Source organism: Eptesicus fuscus, chromosome 6 (assembly GCF_027574615.1).
Source record: "Eptesicus fuscus isolate TK198812 chromosome 6, DD_ASM_mEF_20220401, whole genome shotgun sequence".
NCBI lineage: Eukaryota > Metazoa > Chordata > Mammalia > Chiroptera > Vespertilionidae > Eptesicus > Eptesicus fuscus.
The window spans coordinates 35,032,884-35,044,405 of record NC_072478.1 but is presented as its reverse complement, the minus strand read 5'-3'; the positions used below and the strand labels follow the sequence as shown (position 1 = coordinate 35,044,405).

Below are 11,522 nucleotides of genomic sequence, written 5' to 3'. Positions count from 1 at the left end.
ATTATGACATTTGGACGCTGATTTTGGAACTCTATTCTCTAGAATTTTCAGGCAATTAATCTCTGTGAAATCACTCATCTTGTGGTGTTTTGTTAGAGTCGCCCTAGAAAAACACAACAGAGAATTTAACACAGTCATAGTTTTAAGTAGATGCTTTATAAATAGTTGTGATTAAAGCTAGAGAGAAAGTGAAAAATTCCATGAGGCAATAAATGAAAATTTGTAATGGAGTTACTAAACTGGAGGGAAAATAGAAAGACACTGACAGGTATCCAGTGGGCAGATATTACCAACAACCCTCTCCCATGGGTAGGATACTGAATATGGGTCTGCCCACATTGGCAATTTTAAACTGCCAGCTAATCAATTTACCTATTAAATTATTCCCACTCTACTTTTTACTCACCTCTCTCTTCTTCTAAATATCCTTTTCCTACTGACAGTGGTTTTCTTCACAAATGAGACATATTTAAGTGCAGATATGAAATGTCTCTGTTATTTCATTGACCTTATAGAAAAAGTTACTGATGATTATTGATGTCTGGGTTCCTTGTAAAATATTCTAAATAAGGTTAAACCTTTTTCAGGAACTTGACATACTTGAACAACAGTATGGTTCATTGTTGAGAAAATAATCTGAGACCAAGGCAACAGTGTAATCAACATTATTGAAGCTAAAATGTTTATACTGTAGGACGCATATAGGATGGGGACAAGTCACATTTATTCCTATGAAAAGTAGTTAGAAGTAAAGTTTAATGGAGATTGGAGAGTCACAATGAGGAGGAACTTTAAGCAGTTGCCATGGTCTGTAGAACTTGGAAAGTCTTGCTGCTAGGAAACTACAACTAGAATGTAATCAATCCAGAGACAAAAAGGGGGTGATCTCAAATGAAAATACAAACTATCAATGAATATGGCTATAGCTAGAAAGGACCATGGAACCATTAATTTTTCTGCTGGTAAGTAACTCAAGAATTTCATGTAAAGGAAAGAAGCAGTTGGATTTGTGTATGCATGAATATAAATACACACAAACAAACACACAGAGAGAGACAAGAATCTTTACAAGTATTCACATCTTTAGGGGTATCTATGACACTAATGATTTCCTATTCCAGTATATTTTACTTGGTTGAAAGGTACAAAATTGTGCTTTAATTGATAATTACTCATATTTTGGAAAAATGTGACTTAACACATTGTACACCAGTAGTTTCATTGCTAGCTTTACCCAGTGGCCAAATAAGTTTCTATTGAACGAGTACAGAAAACATTTTACAAAGTATCATACTTTAAAAAGATATTAGCTTGTAAAAACATCTAATAAATAACTTCAAACTGCAATGGGTATTTAATTTTAAGGCATGCTTTTAACATTTATGTAAAACACTGTAATATGAAAAACCGAAAATCTGCCCGCAATGTGTTAAACTATCAATAAGAGTGAGAAGGGAGGTGGTAGTTAAGGTACAGAGATTGGTCAATTTTATAAAACTGTGGGGATATAAAAAAGAATTTATCAATGTCTTTTATATATTGTAGTATGTACCATAATGTTCAGTCAACAATAGACAATGGTGGTACTTGAATAGTAGCATGGGTTATATGGATATTACTTATATGTGTTTATATCTTCCTAGAGGCCCAGTGCACAAAATTGTGCATGGGGTGGGAAGGTCCCTCAGGCAAGGCTGCACCCTCTCCAATCCAGGATACCTTGGGGGATGTCCAACTGCTGGTTTAGGCCCAATCCTACAAACCAGCAATCAGACATCCCTCTCACAATCCGGGACCACTAACTCCTAACTGCTGGCCTGCCTGCCTGATCATTCCTAACCCCTCTGCCTGCCTGCCTGCCTGATTGCCTCTAAATGCTCCCCTGCTGGCCTGATCACCCCTAAACGCCTCTGCCTTGGCCCCCACACCTGGGACCCAGGCTTCCCTCCTCCAGCCAGCCACAGGCACCCAGAACCCAAGCTTCCCTCCCTCTGGCTAGCCACAGGCACCTGGGACCCAGGCCGGCTTTGCCTGGGCTGGCCGCAGGGACCCAACACGGTGGCTTCACCGTGGGCCCGACTTTGTAAAGAAGGACATCCGGAAAGTCATCAGGAAGACATCCAGTCTAATTGGCATATTACCCTTTTATTAGTATAGATTATACTCTTAAGAACATTTTTAGCATGATATAAAATGTAACAAAATCAATCTAGAAGGGTAGCAATTGGAGATAGGAGTGCACTGAAGACAAAATAAAATATCCTCAGAAATGCCAAGGAAATCAAAAGGATGAAGGAAAGCTTTGTGGGGGGTAATATTTTCTTATGGGACACTAATATCTGAATCCCCACAGTTTTAGAATTGTAAGATAATTCTCAACTTCAGCCTTCATATAAGTTTATTTATATCATAAGCAAAAATACATATACATATCTTATATGAAAAATACAAACTATTTGCCTCAAAAATGCAAATACTTGTGGAAATGAGAAATCTGGTACAAGCCTTTCTGACAATACTGATTTATTACTTTCTTCCATGAATAAAACAAAACAAAACAAAACAAAACACATAATGTGAAGACACTGCACTACACACTTGGGAAACATAATCGAATAATGCAGGCTGAAATAAATTAGTGGTCTTGAGCACAAATTTGGACAGAGTGGTTGGGGCAAAGGTATATATTAGTAATTTGTCAAATTTCATTCAATAATTTACATATCCATGTCAGTTTTTATTTATAGCATGAATGTATACAATCATCATCAGATCAATAAGTACTGAGAGCACTAAAAGAAAGAACATCAAGAACACCTGTACAAATTGAAAAAGCACATGAAAGCGAACTCTACTGAGAGATCTAAAACACACTGATCAAATCTACTTTGCATACTAGGTAATATAAAAATGAAAAATGTCTAATTAAGGAACTTTCATCTCCTGGATTATGTACTCATTTATTATATCATCATTTAATGTACCTTGACATCTTTACTCTGAAATCACTTTTCCTGTTATTTATTATGTCTTCCTTTCTATATTCACACTTTTTCATGGACAACTCTTTTTTACCACTTAATTCTACTGAACCTACATGTTAGAAATTTGAAGGCCAATTGATACTTTGACCCTTGCAATCTGGCACAATTAGATGTAAAACAGAACACAGAAAGGAGTTAGGACAAGAAGGAGTTATGGACATAGACCGAAGTAGGCAAAAGTACACTAATACCAATAATAAATAAAGCAATGATAATAACTAATATACAGTAAAACCTCTGTATAAATGACTGATTTGGCTGAGGAGATATCTGCTGAGGCCAAAATTCTACTACATAATAAAGTAGATATTCTGAATGTGTATGTTAAAAATTTGACAATTTTATCAGTTTACTTCTTTTTACTTATATAAACACATTTGTGTATTAAAATTATGTATGAAAAGTTTAATTTCACAGAAAAGTTTTCTTTATGTATTATTTTAATTGAAAATTTATACTGAATAGGTCTAATAAATTCATCAGTCACCATAAGTTAACAAATTCACACAGCTGGGATATGGCTTAGTGCATGTTGGAACATCGGCTGGCATGTATTAAAACTCCTGAAGCCAGCCACATGCCAATAAAACCAATTACCCCATGTTCCTTCACATTCTCACTAAGATCCTTGAAGCTCTCATTAAGTTCCTTGAGCATCCTTATAACCATTGTTTTGAACTCTGTGTCTCATAGTTTGCTTCCTTCTATTTTATTTAGTTCTTTTCCTAGAGATATCTTCTTTCATTTGTGACATGTTTGTTTGTTTGTTTCCACATTTTGGCTGTTTCTATGTATTCTGTAGAGCTGCTAGGTCTCCTGAAATTGGTAGACTGGCCTTGTGTAGTAACTGTCCTATGGACTCAGTGGCTCAGCCTATGTAACCTAATCTGGGAATTCTAGGTACACCCCTGTGTGATCTCTTTGCACTGTCCTATTGTAGTTGAGCCTTGATTACTAATGGTGTCACTGAGAGGAATTGACCCCCAGGCCAACTAGTTGTGAGGACTAGTTACAACTACAGTGCAAGAGTTGCTTTGCAGTAAACACCCTATGGAGCAGGACTTGCTTCAGTGAGGCTTTGATGCTCAACAGCCCACCCCTTTGTCAGTCATGGATATGGAAGGGTTCTAATCTGGTATGTTGTCAATCAGGTGCACTGGCTCTGGAGCCTGCCATAAGTTTAAAAGTCAGCCACTGGCCTGTGACCAGCATAAGCTACAGAATGATTTTCAGATGGCTACTACTTGTCTTGGCCCAGGAGAGACAACGCTGTGAACCTTGGCAAGCTGCTGCTTGTGCTAGGCCTCAAGCCACTTATCAAGAGGTATGGGGGAGATTTATTCCAACTGCTGCTTATTTGAAAGCTTTTAGGAAAATTTGAAATCTGAGCCAAACATGTCATTCATATGGAAAAGCCACTGAAAACAACTTGGATGAGGCAGGATCTCAGAGAATCACCAGGGTGGGGCAGGCACTGTGGACCAAGTTGATGGGGACTTTTGTCTGGGAAAAAGCTGCCCCCAAGTTCTTTCCATGATGCCATACAATTTATTTTCTCCCGATATGCCCCTGGATCATTTCAAGTTTCTGCACCAACACTGCACCTCAGAGAGAGTGATCCAAGTAAGTTCATGTGTGGACCCTTTCAGAGGAACTGTGAGCAGATTTCTCAGTAGAAAAACTTCAGGCCAGAAGGCGTCAGGATAAAGTATATAGAGGAATGAATCCACTACTCTACCCAGTAAGGGTATCACTCAAAGTTGAAGGTGAAATTAGGAGCTTTGCAGACAGAAAACAACAACAACACTAAAAGAATTAATTACCACCAAAACAGCAATGCAAGATATGCTAAAGGGACTGTTGTAACAAGAAGAAATGAAGAGAGATGGAGGAATACAGGCATAAAGAATAAATATGTACCTATCAATAATAACCTTAATTGTAAGTGTCTTAAATGCTCCAATCTGACAACATAGGCTAGCTCAGTGGTCGGCAAATTGCAGCTAGCGAGCCACATGTGGCTCTTTGGCCCCTTGAGTTTTTAGCAAAGGCCAGCTTAGGAGTGCCCTAATTAAGTTAATAACAATGTACCTACCTATATAGATTAAGTTTAAAAAATTTGGCTCTCAAAAGAAATTTCAATCATTGTACTGTTGATATTTGGCTCTGTTAACTAATGAGTTTGCCGACCACTGGGCTAGCTGAATGGATAAGAAGAAAAGGTGGGCATCAAAATATCAGACATCTCACGTAGCAAAATTTTCATTGATACAATGCCTAAGGCAGGGGTGGGGAACATGTGGCCCATGGACAGTATAAGGCTTGTGAAATCATTTGGTCTGGCCCGACCAAGGCAACCACTGGCAGGATTCAAAATTCAATAAATCTAGGAGCTTTTTCGTCGCAATATAAATTTATTATAAGTGAATTATATTAAACGAATGAGGTTATATATATATCCAAGTGGCCCTTGGCAGAAAAAAAGGCTCCCAAACCTGGCTTAGGGCAAGAGAAACAGACAGCTCAGGGCATCTTAATCTATATGTTATTGCCTCTTACTGGCCAAACACCTGAACAGCCTCAGGCAATTCCCCAATCTGACAATGCTTCTCTACAAAACCCTACCCTTTGAACTGTATATCTCCACCTAGCCTTAGACAATTTGTGTTAATAAAAAGCAAGGGGTCCTGAGACAAAGAGAACAACTTTTCTTTAGCTAGGCTCCTCTGACCCCCAATGCCTTTCAAAATTATCTTTTGTCTCTGGACTCTTCCTTAAGTTACACACAGCCTTTCTCCAGATTGCTGAACTCTTCTTAATACCAAAACAAGAACCCCGGCAGTGCATGTCCAGGACTGGGGAACCTTTTTTCTACCAGAGGCCATTTGGATATTTATAACATCATATGGGCAGACCATACAAAATTAAAACTTAGCCTGCAATATTTGGACAAGCATTTAATTAACTCACCCCTAATGCCTTGGCAGCACCACACCAAATGATTTAGTGGGCCTTGGACAGTCTGCAGGTTAGACATTTCACACCCCTAATTTACACCATCGAATACTATGCAGCTGTATAAAAAAGAAGAATCTCTTATCCTTTAAGACAACATGGAGGAACCTAGTGAGTCTTATGCTAAGTGAAATAAGTCACTCAGAGAAAGACAAGTATCACATGACCTCACTTATATATGAAATCTAATGAACAATATTAAATGACAAATAAAATATATCCAGAGACATGGAGGCAAGGAACAGACTGAGAATCCTCACAGGGAAGGGAGGGGAGTGAGGGAAGAGATCAACCAAAGAACTTATAGGCAATACATGCATAACCCATGGACACAGACAATAGTGGACTGAAGGCCTGGAGAGGGGACAGAAGTGGGGAAGAGGAGAGATCAATGGGAATGAAGGGAACATCTGTAATACTTTCAAAAGTGAAGATAAATTTTAAAATAAATAAATAAAGGAATGTTTCATGCACTTCAAAGATCTTATAATTAAATTTGTCAATTATAGCTTAATAAAGCTGAAAAACTAAAATAAAATTTAAAATGGCAATAAATACATATGTATCAACAATTGAATTTTTTTTAAAAAAGAAAATTAAGGAATAAGAAGAGCAGAAAAAAAACTCAGAGACACAGAGAATATTTTGATGGTTACCAGGTGTGAGGAGGATTGAGGGGTTTGGTAAAAAATGGTGAAGGGATTAAGAAGTACAATTGGTAGTAACAGAATATTTATGGGAATGTGAAGTACAGCAGAGGGATTACAGTTAATAATATTCTAACAACTATGCATGTATTTTATTAGATAGGTCTGAGATTCATTGAGATAATTACTTGTAAGTTATATGAGGTCTATTCATTAGGAGTATTCTTAACAACAATATATAATATTGTATGTCAACTGTAATTGAAAAATTTTAAAAATATATTTTTTAAAATAATAAAAATAAAAAATTGAAAAGAAAATCTACCCTAATATATATAAAGAGCTTGGTGGTGTCACGACTGAATGGGCGACCAGTCACCATGAAATGCATGGAGCACCTCTCAGTACCCTCTCTCCGCCAGTCCCCCCTCATGGTGAGCGGCAGTGGCGGGCTGCTTCACAGGGTGGCCATGAGCTTAGCTGAGCATTCATCCAGGTGGCAGCAAATTTCACAAAGGAGTCCTGGGGCAGGGGAGTTAAACAGAGCAGTTGCAGGGTCAGGAGCTTCGTGGAGCAGTGGTGGGGTGGGAGAAGTTTCGCAGAGCATACAGCGGCAAGCTTCGCGGGGCAGCAGCAAGCTTCACAGAGCAGTCAAGGGACGGGGGAAGCCTCTCAGAGCAGTCGAGGGGCTGTGAGCATCGAGGAGCATCCTGGGGTAGGGAGCTTCATGTAGCATTGCAGGGCAGCAGAGACAATGTGACAGAGGCCAGGCTAGGCCTAGGGACCCTAACTGCGCACAATTTCATGTGCTCTGGGCCTCTAGTATATTAATATTTATATCAAGTTATTAATTATAAATAGGGACTCCTTCCCAAACATGACATATGTTCACCTTTCTAATAAGTCCATTTTAAAAATATATTTATTAGAGGCCTCGTGCACAAAATTTGTGCATGCGGTGGGGGGGTTCCCCTCAGCACAGCCTGGACTCTCTCCAATCCTCGGGAGATGTCCGACTGCTGGCACAGCTAGCTCCTAACTGCTTACCTGCCTGCCTGCCTGCCTGCCTGATCACCCCTAATTGCCCCCCTGCCAGGCTGATCAACTCTAACCGGTCTGCCTGCCAGCTTGGTCACTCCTAACTTCCCCATTCGCTGGCCTGGTCACTCTGTAGTGCCCCCCCCTGCTGTCCTGGTCATCCCATAGTGCCCCCTCTGCCAGCCTGGTTGCCCCCAACTGTCCTCCCCTACCAGCCTGGTCACCCCCAATTGCCCCCCACTGGCCCAGTCACCACCAATTACCCCCACTGGCCCAGTTGCCCACAACTGCCCCCACACTGCCAGCCTGGTCACCTCAAACTGTGCCCCTTCACTGGCCTGGTTGCCCCTCACTGCCTGGTTGCCCCTCATTGCCAACCCTGCCGGCCTGGTTGTGCCATGTAGCTTGCTGGTCAATCATTGTTCGGTTGTTACTGTGAGGGTGTTGTGACCAATTTGCATATTACCCATTTATTTGTATAGACTAAAAATATTCACTCATGTTGATGTAGTTAAACAACAGTAGCATTAAAACCTATGTATCATTCACCTAGGTTCAAAAGGTGTCAGTCTATGACCAATCATCATGTTTTTATATAGTCACACACTGCCTTGCAATTTCTCCTTCTTTAAATATGGTTTTATTGATTTTTAGAGATAGATGAAGGGAAAAGGATAGAGATATAGAAATAACAATGAGAGAAATATTGATCTGCTACCTCATGCACACCCCTAACTGAAGATTGAATCTACAACCCAGACATTGAACCAGCTGTCCTCTTGGTGTATGGGACGACACTCAACCAACTCAGCCACATGATCCAGGTTGCCTTAAGATTTCTTAAGAGCAAATGAAAGCAGTATTCTGAGTCATGTCTTTAGTCCAACACTAACCCATATAAACTCTTATGTTTTTCTTTCTCCTCCACAATGGTCTTCCCATAACTGCCAACCCTGTCTCTACTCTTCTTTTTATTTTTTCTTCCAGTGTGCACCTATGATGGTCTGAGCCTGCCAGAACACCCAGCTCAGCGGGAGCAGTGATGCTTCCTGACCATCCTATTTTGCTCTCACCAGTGTCTGTGTAGGGTAGCTCCATAATGGCTGTGAATGAGGCCCTGGTGTGTGTGAGGAACATTCTGCTGCTACTCTGGCTGGGGGTGATTCTGTTCTCATATGGATGGTTCCAGGTTGTGCACTCCCAACGCTTTGGTCCCCCAGAAGTGGTGATTCCCTTGAAGGTAACAAGCACTGGCATTGGCATGAAGACTAAAGATTGGCTCTCTTACAGAATGCTTTTTGGAGGTCAGAATCAAGTCATACACATGAAGGTCAACAAGCATTTTCTATCCAGACACTTCCAAGTGTTTACCTACTCAGACCAAGGCGCTCTCCTTGAGGAACGACCTTTTCTCCAGAATGACTGCTACTATCATGGTTATGTGGAGGGGGACACAGAATCGCTGGTTGCTATCAGTACCTGTTTGGGTGGGTTGCAAGGAATATTACAGACAAATGACATTGTTTATGAAATAGAGCCCAAGAGACTTTCTACCACATTTGAACATTTCATATATAAAGTGGACAGCGAGGAGACACAGTTGCCACCCATGAGATGTGGAGTAACAGATGATGAAATAGCATGGCAACTGAAGGATCAGGAGAGTGCTAACTTTACTTTGATGCAGAGTGGGTATGAAGGCTGGTGGACACACAACCGGATTCTTGAACTGGCAGTGGTAGTGGACTATAATCGCTATCTTCATCACCAAAGTAACACCACAGCTGTGCAGTATGAAGTATTACTTGTGGTCAATGGAGTAAATAAGTTTTTGCGTTCACTAGATGTTGATGTGGTTTTAATGGGAATTGAGGTCTGGACTAAAAACAACCCAATTCCAATAGATACCATAGAGGGTCTCCTGGGGCGGTTTTGCAAATGGAAGAAAACTAGCTTGAATTACCGCATTCCCCATGATGTTGCACATGTTTTCGTAAAGCGTCACTATGGTATTACTGTTGGCCTAGCCTATTTAAAAAGTGTATGTAAAAGCTATGCTAATTGTGGAGTTGATAGTTTCATGAACGATAATCTGTATGATTTTGCATACATTGTGTCACATGAGATTGGTCATAATTTGGGTATGGGACATGATGATGACAAAACTTGTACATGTGGACATAAAAAGTGCATAATGGCTCCAGAAGAAGCAAGTGCAACTAGATTCAGCAATTGCAGCTATGCTAACTTCATGAACCTGATGGGCACCATCAAGACAAAGCAAAATTGTATGTACATGTCATCAGATACAGGGAACATCTTCACACTTGCACAGTGTGGGAACAGTGTGGTTGAAGAAGGAGAAGAGTGTGACTGTGGCGCTTTACATTTGTGTATAGATGATCCCTGCTGTGAGTCAGACTGCACTCTCAGCTCTGGGGCTGCTTGTGCTTTCGGGGGTTGTTGCAAAGACTGCCAGATCCTGCCAACAGGCGAAGTTTGTAGACAAGAGGAAAACGAATGTGATCTCCCAGAGTGGTGCAATGGGACATCCTACCATTGTCCAGAGGATGTGTACTTGCAGAATGGGATCCCATGCAAGGGTGGTGGCTACTGCTATGAAAAGAGATGCAATAACCGTGAAGAGCAGTGTAGGAACATTTTTGGCAAAGAGGCCAAGAGTGCAAATCAGAGTTGCTACACAGAAATGAACACCCGAGGTGACCGTTTTGGGAACTGTGGTCTAATGAAGGCTAGATACGTGCAATGTAACATCTCAGATACCTTGTGCGGGAGGATTCAGTGTGAAAATGTGACAGAACTTCCCCATCTGAGAGATCATTCTACTGTGCATTGGACTCACATCAATGATGTCACCTGCTGGGGTACCGACTACCACTTCGGGATGACCATACCTGACATTGGTGATGTGAAAGATGGGACAGAGTGTGGGGGAGAACATGTCTGCATCCAAAGGAAGTGTGTCCATAGGTCATATCTGATAAGTGGTTGTGCACCTAAGACCTGCAATATGAAAGGAGTCTGCAACAATAGACAGCACTGCCATTGCAACCCAGAGTGGGACCCTCCCTTCTGCCTGAAAAAAGGCAGTGGAGGTAGTATAGATAGTGGGCCACCCCCTCAGAAAAATATTAAGCAAAAGATCAATTACCTGCAACTACTTTGGTTGATTCCTTTTGTTCTTTTATTATGCTTGTTAATTTTGGCTTTTCTCACACGAAGAAGAACAGATAAGAGTGAAGAGCAGAATGTGCCATCTTCAGATGAGTAAGAAGAGCAAAATGTCAAGACATCCCAATTCCATCTAAGGAAGAACAATGAAATGTTCTACTGCATTTTAGAAAGAAAAGCAACAATTTACAGTTTCCAAAAAGAAACCAAATTGTATCCAATTTCCCATGTACTAAGTTTTATTCTCCTGGCTGTAGAAATGTTACAGACTATGTCACAGATCATTGACCTAATTGCTGTGAATTTTTATTATTTCAGAACATAAAACACTGGCCATTACACAATTATTAAAATATCCTAATTCCTAGAATATTGCTATTTTACATTATTTTAAATAGTGTTAGTGTTCAATTGTTCATGGAATTAGTCTCTTTGTGTTTCTTGAGCAAAGGTACAGCCAATGGATAATGTGTATTTGTGTTTTTAATTGTGTCTCAATTCTTACCATCCTTGCCACTCGTACTCTGCTTTGTCACACAGGAAATGCAAACATACAAATTAAATGTCTTCTTTGCCAGTCCTCTCA

General features: G+C 40.3%; 1 protein-coding gene across 1 annotated transcript; it reads left to right on the top strand.

Moving 5' to 3' along the window:
- The first annotated feature begins 854 nt into the window (after positions 1-854).
- Positions 855-11,522, top strand: LOC129149442 (disintegrin and metalloproteinase domain-containing protein 25-like). The gene is made up of 2 exons (XM_054717636.1): positions 855-962; positions 8,732-11,522. The coding sequence occupies exon 2, from the start codon at positions 8,844-8,846 to the stop codon at positions 11,034-11,036; it is 2,193 nt and encodes a 730-aa protein (XP_054573611.1). The 5' UTR covers positions 855-962; positions 8,732-8,843; the 3' UTR covers positions 11,037-11,522.